Genomic DNA, 9,016 nt, shown 5'->3' with positions numbered 1-9,016 from the left:
CATTCATGCTTTGTACCAAAAATCGACAATATACACTCATTCAAAATTCAATATACCTCATACCTCAATATCATTATTTAACAACATTTACAAAATCAATTCATCAAGCATCATCACCCAACCAACATCAACAACCACTATAAATCCCCATCAATTCTAACAGTTTATCACCAAACAATAACTAATATTAACCAACATCATAATACATCATTAGCACCAATAATCCTCAACAATCACCATCATCATACATATACCACAACAACCACATTTCCAATTCAATCTTATCTTATGGGTCACTAATCTAAGTGTCTATGAACATTACATATTACACAAAGGAAACCGAAATCATACCTTGGCCGATTTCCAAACACACCAAACACCAAAACAAAACCACCAAGCTTGATCCAAAGCCTCAACCAACTTCAACCAACACCAAAGCTCAAACTAACAACACATATATCACAAAAAATCAAAACCTAAGATACCCAAAACAACTAAACACAAGAGTTTAGTGGAACCTTATCTTATCAAACGAGAGTAGGGGGTAAAATCCATCAATTATCCGCTACTAGAGATCACCTAAACAAGCAAAACCACAAAATCTACTCAAAACTCATAACCAAAATCGCGCAGAACTTAGGGCTGGACACTGGGGAGTGAGCTTCGAGTTTTTATCAGAAAAACTTTGATATAAAGGAAGAGCTCGTCAAGAGATTCACGTGGCCGCAAACGTCTCGTCAATCGGAGCTCTGGATCAAAAGTTATAGCTTCCGGAAGGTGGAGGTGAAAAGAGCACTCTCTCTTCTTCCTCTCCTCTCAAAACCGTGCCTCTCCTCTCTTTCAGGGCTGAAAAATGAGCTCAAAACTCATTAAATGAGCTTATATATGTTGGGTCTTAGGTCCGGTTTGGGCCCGGTCCAACCCGTTAGCATTTTTGGTCCGTTTAGTCCACTTTGGGCTAAACCTTTAAGATTAGTGTCCGGTTTTCGATTCTAAAATTATTTTTGTCCTTTCAAAACAACAAATCAATTTTCTAAATATTATTTTCCAAAATACGCAGTACTGAACAGTCTAAAGTCGGTACTGCCAGATTAAGCGCCAGTACACATTTTTACAAAAATCTTTTCGAAAAGGTACATTTTCCAACTCAGAAAAATTCACTGAAATCAAATTTCATATTTTTATTTTTAAATTAAAACTTCTAAATTTTGAATTTATTCCAAGCACTAAAATTATTTTATTAAAATGATTTTACGTAAAAACACGAATTCTTACACAATGCAGTGAAAGATGGCTTGAAAGAGATTGTGTTGGATTTGAATTAGTTTATTTTAACTTCATTTAACTTAGTGCCATATTATATCATGTTTTGAATGTTGTCATTGAACAAACAGTAAGACAATGTTTTAATTTATTAGTATGTGCATATTTTATGATTCCTGCAACTTTTGATTTAGAGAGAGGGGGAGAGAGACAGAGGGGAGAAAGAAAGAAGATGGGGGAGAGAGAGGGGGAAAGAGGGGAGAGAGAGGAAGGGAAAGGGGGAGAGAGAGGGGAAAAAGGGAGAGAGATGGGAGAGAGAGGATGTGAAAACTAGTTGTAGCCTATAAACCAGTTTAAACTGGTTTTTCAATTAAAACCAGATCTATTTTTATGAACTGGTTTAAACTGGTGCACTATATTATAAATTGGTTTAAAATTAGTTTCTTATGTGACAAAACAGTTTGGTTCAATTTCTAAATCATTTAAAATGGTTTAGTGCAGTTTCAGTTCAATTTATGAAAAAACTGAACTATGCACACCCCTAATCATATGCATCCATATTGTTTTTGGCTTATTACTAGGTTATACTTATGCCTTCATGACATGGTGAACCTTAATTGCTAAACTATGTGCTCTACACATACTTGAAACTAGTCATTTGTGCATAATACTTCATTTGTGAAATTAGATTGTAAGCTCACCTAGGGACATCTTTTTGAAATTTTCAAGTTATATGGATCATGCTTACTATATGATTGATTTTAACGTCTATCTCTCTTTTCCTAAATTTGCATAGCACCCATGTCTCTCACTTTATGTCAATTAGGTAATGCGAACCAAAATTCCAAGTGTGTCATTGATTGATGTGTGATTTCCATAGTTTCTTTTGTTCATTAAGTTTCCTTGCACATCAACCAATGTTCATTCATTATCCATTTCACAATTGCTTGATTATTCTTTGAATGCTTTCATGCTTTTTTATTACTTGTTTGTTTGTCTTAGCCTATAAATTTTCTTTAAAATATCTCAAACACACTAGAATGAGTGAAGTGCATATTTCTTTTGTGTAATTGTGACATAGCTTTCTATGCTAGTGTGTGTATTCTAAACCGTATGCAACTTAGAACTCAGGCACTATTTTTCTTTAATATCACAAACTTATTAATTCACTTCATCTTAATGATTATTATTTCATTCCAACAATTTATACTCCCTTATATTTGTATTTACTCGTCTTACAATATTCTATTTTCTATTTTTTAAGATGATCTACCATAAACAAAAAAAATAAAAAAAAACATACAATAATCGATTGATCCACCAGTTAAAGGTGCAAACTATAATTCACACTTACAAAAGGATTTACATCATTCTCTCTCACTCTCTCTTTCTTTTGATTTCCACTTCCTCTTAAGATTATCTCAATTCCATTATTAATCTCAATTCCAAATTTTTTATAATTTTTTTGTCATTCTCACTTCCGATTTACTTTTAATTTAATCACTGAAAGATCACATACATAATCAATTATTTTACATTATTCTATTGACATCGTATACTTTTTTAATAGGTTAAAAAAAATAAACTTACATCTTGTGAGTTATTCTAAATCTGAAATTTCTTTAGATAAATAAAACAAGGTATAATTATTTGATAACTCATTTGTTTATAATAATAATAATAATAATAATAATAATTGACTCATCAATTCATTTGTTTTTAATTTGTTAGGCACATTTTCAATGAATACACAGGACAATAGAATTGTTACGACATGATATAGTAAGCACAGTACAAGAATTGATTTCAGATTGTGAGGATGAATTGAAATCTGTAATTGGTAGAAGTGTCAATTTAGCCCAAACCTTAGGGCTAGCCCTCAACCCTCCAAAAAAATTTTAGCCCACAGCCCTAAAAATTACAAAATGATATTTTGTAAGCCCAACCCTAATTAAGCCCTCCCAACAAAAAAGCAAAACAGGGCTGGCCCTATAAGCCCTAAAAGCCCTAAATCTAATTTTCTCCTCCCTGAGACCCTGAGTCCCTGACCCGAGAAGGCGAGAACTACTTGCATTGAAACGGTGAAACTGTGAAAGGAATCAAAGGATCTGCGTTCTACTTCTGTGTTCTACCTGCGAAATCTTTGGCTGCTTCTCCTCCCTCACGCGAAATCAGAGGTAGGTTTCTTCATTTTCTATCCCTCTCTGAGTTTCTTCTTTGTTTCTTCATTTTCTGTTACTTTATTACCTCTGGCACACTTAAAGAATTCCCGAATTAAGTGTTTACTGATGACTTTTGGGTTATCATAGTTTATTTATTGACCATCACCAATGTCTATTGTACCATAGTGATTCTTGATTAAGTGTTTATTTGTAACTTGAGTATATTACATATTTAAGGTGTCAATCCTTGTTATTTTAGTCTTTTTCATTGATGTGTTTTTGAATGGCAGTGTGTTATGATTCATGATTCAAAAGTTAGACAAATAATTTTAGGACATGATTTATGATTTGACATCCTTATTTAGTGGTTTGACAATGTCAACTTACGCCTTTTTATTCTCACTGCAGGAGTAAACAAGCTAAAGAACTCATTGAAAGCATTATATGTCTATTCCTAGATTGCCAGTTTCAAGGTTTATTAGTGCCTTTGAATGATTGCATGCAAGCCATTGTCAATTACTTCACAGACCAGGAATGGCATTCAAGTTGTGAGAACATAGCAAAATTCGTTGCTTCCAGGTTGTTATTACTTTTGGTGTCAATAATAGTAATTCAGTGATGCTATTGTTTGGCACAAATTTCTTTGGCACCACAAAACTTCCTTATATAGATAGATAACATCAACCTTGTGCTACTTCATGAATCAAAATACATAGTTATTCATCACTTGTTCAATTTTTGAGAGACGAATTAATACAGAGTAGCTCAGCTAGAAAGCCTTGGATTGTGGCTGCTAGTGTTGGAGTTGTGGAGGCTTTAAAGGACCAAAGAGTGTGCATGTGTATGATAAATAATGCCATTGGTGGATTTAGATTGCATTATTTGATTCTGAGGGAGAATTTTGTAGCTTAAGCCTAATCAATTAGTGAGTCATTCTTCTTGTTCTTCATTTGTATATATAGCTATATCAACAAGTGTGATAATGGTGGAGGATGCATGGTTCGTATGAAATCCTGCTTGCAAAATAATGGGGTAAAGAAAATAATATCAAAAAATTTCTTGAGATAATTTTATGTTTGATGGGATTATATGGTATCTAACACTAACATGATTAGTGCTGTGAATTACGAATGATTAAGCACTCTTAATAACTTTTAGTTACGAATGATTCCTACACTTTATTATATGTACTTATTTCTAGAATCATTCAGAAGAGTCCCATCATTTTCACCTTTCTTTTTTCACCTTTTACCCTATTATTATTGTCTATGGCTGTGATATTTTGTGCTGGAGTGGATGAAACAAAATTATAAATGCAGTGGACCAATATAGTTGTCATAGAAGGTAGCTTTTTTAGTCATTTCTAATGTGTATATAGTTGTCATATTAGTTTAATTTGTTGAATTTTGCAGTTGCATATGCCTATTTAGATAAGATGAATAATTAATATGAATTAATGAATGTTGTTGTTGCTATAGAATTTTAATACACATTATTTGGATATGATTAGGAAATTTATAAACATGGATGATGAAGTTGTTTCTGAGACTCCTGTTCAAGCTTCTGGTAGTGTTGATTCTGGTAAAAGATCTAATGTTTGGAGATTTTTTAAGAAGATTGGAAAAGACAGAGATGGTATTGAAAAGGCTGAATGCAATTTTTGTCATCATGAATACAAAATTGGAAAAAATCCAAAAACTAAGAATGGTTACGGGACTTCTCATCTGAGTCGTCATATAGTTTCTTGTAAATCTATACCCCTCAATATTAGATTTGATGATGATATAGAGGGTTTGCCAACTAAAATTGATCAGAATGTTCATAGAAAAAAACTCGCTCAGGCTATAGCAAAACATGATCTTGCGTTTAGCTTTGTTGAGTATGAGGGTATTAGAGATTGGATTAATTACATTAGTCCAACGATTATAATGCCTTCTAGAAACACTTTAGTTTCAGATCTTCAAATGATTTATTCAACAGAAAAAGAGAAATTGAGGCAGAAGATGTCTAGGATACCTAATAGAATTTGTTTGACATCTGATGTGTGGACAGCATCTACCACTGAAGGATATATTTGTCTGACAGCTCATTTTGTTGATGAGAATTGGCGACTAGTGAGTAAGATTTTGAATTTTTGTCGAATGATTCCTCCCCATACTGGAACCGATATGGAAGCAGTCTTATTTAACTCTTTGAAGCAATGGGGTATTGATAAGAAAGTATTCTCTATTACTTTAGATAATGCTTCTGCAAATGACAACATGCAAAACATCTTAAAAACTCATCTACGTAAGCAGAATAGTTTGCTTTGCGATGGAGAATATTTTCATGTGCGTTGCTCCGCTCACATTTTAAATTTGATTGTGCAAGAAGGGTTAAAGGTGGCTGCTGGAGCTTTATTTAAAATAAGAGAGAGTGTGAAATATGTGAAAGCTTCTGATGGGAGAATGATGAAATTTAAAGATTGTGTGCAGCAAGCAGAAATTGAAGAAGGTGTTGGTCTAAAATCAGATGTTCCAACTCGATGGAATTCTACATATATGATGTTGGAAAGTGCAATTAAATTTGAAAAAGCGTTTGACATCCTTAGTGTTGTAGATGGAGCTTATAAAGATTGTCCGACAAATGAAGAATGGAGCTTAGCAAAAAAAATGTGTGAATTTTTAGAGCCATTTTATGAAACTACAAATCTCATTTCGGGTTCATCATATCCAACATCAAATTTGTATTTTATGCAAGTTTAGAAAATTGAATGTCTTTTGGAAGACAATCAAACTTGTGATGATGTTGTTATTATGAACATGGCTTTCAGAATGAAGATGAAGTTTGATAAATATTGGAAGGATTATAGCACTGTCTTGGCTTTTGGGGCAATTCTTGATCCTCGATTAAAGTTAAAGTTCTTGAGGTTTTGTTACAAAAAACTAGATCCTTCAACCTTTGAATTGAAGGCAAATGAAGTATTGGAGAAATTTAAAAGGTTGTATGGAGAGTACATAAATACTTTTGGTGGTTCAACAATTTCTCAAAGTAGTAATCAATCTCCTATGTCACCTGAAGAAGGAAGGCTTACAAAGAAGAGCAAAATGGTGATGAAGGTATTTAATTTTAATATAGTATTATTTTTCTCCTATTATGTTTATTCGTTACTTAAATAATCTTTATACTATATCTTTTAGGAGTTCAGAGAATTTGACTGTGAAACCCAAACTTCCAAGGATAAAGATGAATTAGAGATTTATCTAAAAGAAGGTTTGATTCACACCAATGAAGATGATTTGAAGTATGATGTGCTGAATTTTTGGAAGATTAATGAGGATAGGTTTCCCACTCTGTCAGTTATGGCCAGAGATGTCTTAAGTATTCCCATCACTACGGTAGCATCTGAGTCTGCATTCAGTATTGGTGGACGTGTTTTAACAAAATATAGAAGTTCCACTCTTCATGCGCATGTCAAATGCTTATTTGCACAAGGAGTTGGTTACGTGGATTTGTTCCAAATCATGATGGTAAATATTTATGCTATTTTTTTCAAATAATATTTTAAATTAAATTTCTAACTATTTTTTAATTGGTTGATTTTAGATGATGAAATTGGTGAAATTCATGAAGAAGAAGTGTCAACAGAAACGATGCATCCCCCTCAACATTCATAATTTTAGATGATGAATTTTTGTGTCAACTTTATTTTAATTTTCTAGAGACATTATTGATGGTAAATACTAGAGAGTAAAAAAAAGGGGTGATGAGACAGTAAATACTATGTTTGATTTCTTGCTATATATAGTTAAAAGTTGGATTTAATATGATCAATGTACATTATTAACATTTATTTTTCAATTTTTTTATTTTTACGCATAAAAATGATAAAGGGATAAAACAAACTAATGACTTTTAATAAGTTTTATGTGTTATTGAAATAGAAAATGTAAAAAAAAAGGTTTAGGTAACCCATGAGTTGGCCCTAGGGCTTTTGGTCCATGAGGACTTTTGGCCCTGAGGGCTTTTTAAAAATTTGACCCTATTAATTAAAGGGCTTTTTATTCTTCTGGCCCTGTAAAGTAGGGCCAAAGCCCTATAGAGCCTAACATATTGACACCACTAGTAATTGGCATAGTATTTGATATATTAAAAGAAAAAAAATTTCTATAAAAGGTATGCTCAATTTGCTAGATTTAGTGTACGCAAATTATCTATTATAAAAGATAAGAAAGCACCATTATTTTCAGTTAGTATGTATGATTGAATTAGCTTAGCATCATTGTTTATATTTTATGAATTTTCCAGTTTATAACTTTCATAATCGATAGATATGCATCTTTCAAATTGCATGATACATCTTCAAGATATAGACATTTTTAAAATTATATTATAATTTATTTATTTATGGACCAATCAACTCTATATTATTCTTATTAGTATGCATACTATAATATTGATATACAACAGATAAAAAAATAACTAATAAAAAAAGTATAAGTTAATTTTTTTTTTGTGACTAAACAAAAAAAAGAAAAAAAGAGACAAAATTAAATTAATTAGCTAGGTTCATATCTAAATTTATTAGATGTTGAATCTCACTCCATAATTGACTCCAATTCGAATAAATGTCCGCGTCAGAAGCAGCTGTTTTAGCCATACAATCTGCAACACTATTCGTATTTTTCTGAATTAAAAGAATAGAAACTCTCCAATTCCAATTCATAACCTCCTTTATATGCTTTGCCAAATTCCATTCCAAATATCATTACCAAGCATTCATTGGTTTACCAAGAAAATGGCTTCTAAACAGTCTATTTCACAAATAACCTCACGAAATCCACTATCCCAAACTAGAAGTAAACTTCTCCAAATAGCATACAATTCAGCAAAAAGAATACTATACACTTCAATTTTTCTAGTGCAACATTTCAACCAACATCCATCGGAATTGCGAACGATACAACCAAAACCAGCATAGCCAAAAGAAGCAAAACAACTAGCACCACAATTCAATTTAATATAATTAACAGGAGGTGAAACCCAATGCAAACAAAGTGAAGGAGGAGATAAAGATTGATACATAGCAAAAATAGTGTAGAACTCTCTTATTGAACTACGAATTCAACTCACCACTTTACTAGCACTCCAAGAATCATCTATATTAAATAAGTCATGATTCCTGTTTCTCTAAATCCACCAGATGGTTGAGAAAAAAAGAAAAATATTTCCACTCCTTGCACCTCTATAAAGCCAATCACGTAAATTTGAGTTATCTGAATACAGGTCCAAAAGGCTCTAGATCTCTTTGGCACTGGGACACTCTCGAAGATAATGAAGCATGAATTTAAAATCACTCTGACACCGATGACAAGTGCTAGATAAAGTTAAGTCACGATCCAATCGAAACTCTACTGTAGGAATAGCGTTATGAAGACTGAGCCAAATCAAAAACTTGTACTTCTCAAGAATATATAGTCGCCACACCCACAACCAATTATCACGCTCATTCCAGTCAAACTTTCTTTTGGTTAGCCAACTATATTCACTCTTAGATAAGTAGAGTCTAGAAGATACCATACACCACGACCAATTCGAACTCTCCCCAGCAT

General features: G+C 32.5%; 1 protein-coding gene across 1 annotated transcript; it reads left to right on the top strand.

Moving 5' to 3' along the window:
* The first annotated feature begins 4,948 nt into the window (after positions 1-4,948).
* Positions 4,949-8,789, top strand: LOC140183837 (zinc finger BED domain-containing protein RICESLEEPER 3-like). Its single transcript, XM_072233348.1, has 4 exons — positions 4,949-6,078; positions 6,238-6,523; positions 6,605-6,934; positions 8,691-8,789. Exons 1-4 carry the CDS (start codon positions 4,949-4,951, stop codon positions 8,787-8,789), a joined length of 1,845 nt encoding a protein of 614 aa, XP_072089449.1.
* Positions 8,790-9,016: the final 227 nt, after the last annotated feature.

Source organism: Arachis hypogaea, chromosome 1 (genome assembly GCF_003086295.3).
Source record: "Arachis hypogaea cultivar Tifrunner chromosome 1, arahy.Tifrunner.gnm2.J5K5, whole genome shotgun sequence".
NCBI classification, from domain to species: Eukaryota; Viridiplantae; Streptophyta; class Magnoliopsida; order Fabales; family Fabaceae; genus Arachis; species Arachis hypogaea.
Note: the sequence above shows the minus strand (reverse complement) of the source record. Positions and strands in the feature narration are given on the sequence as shown.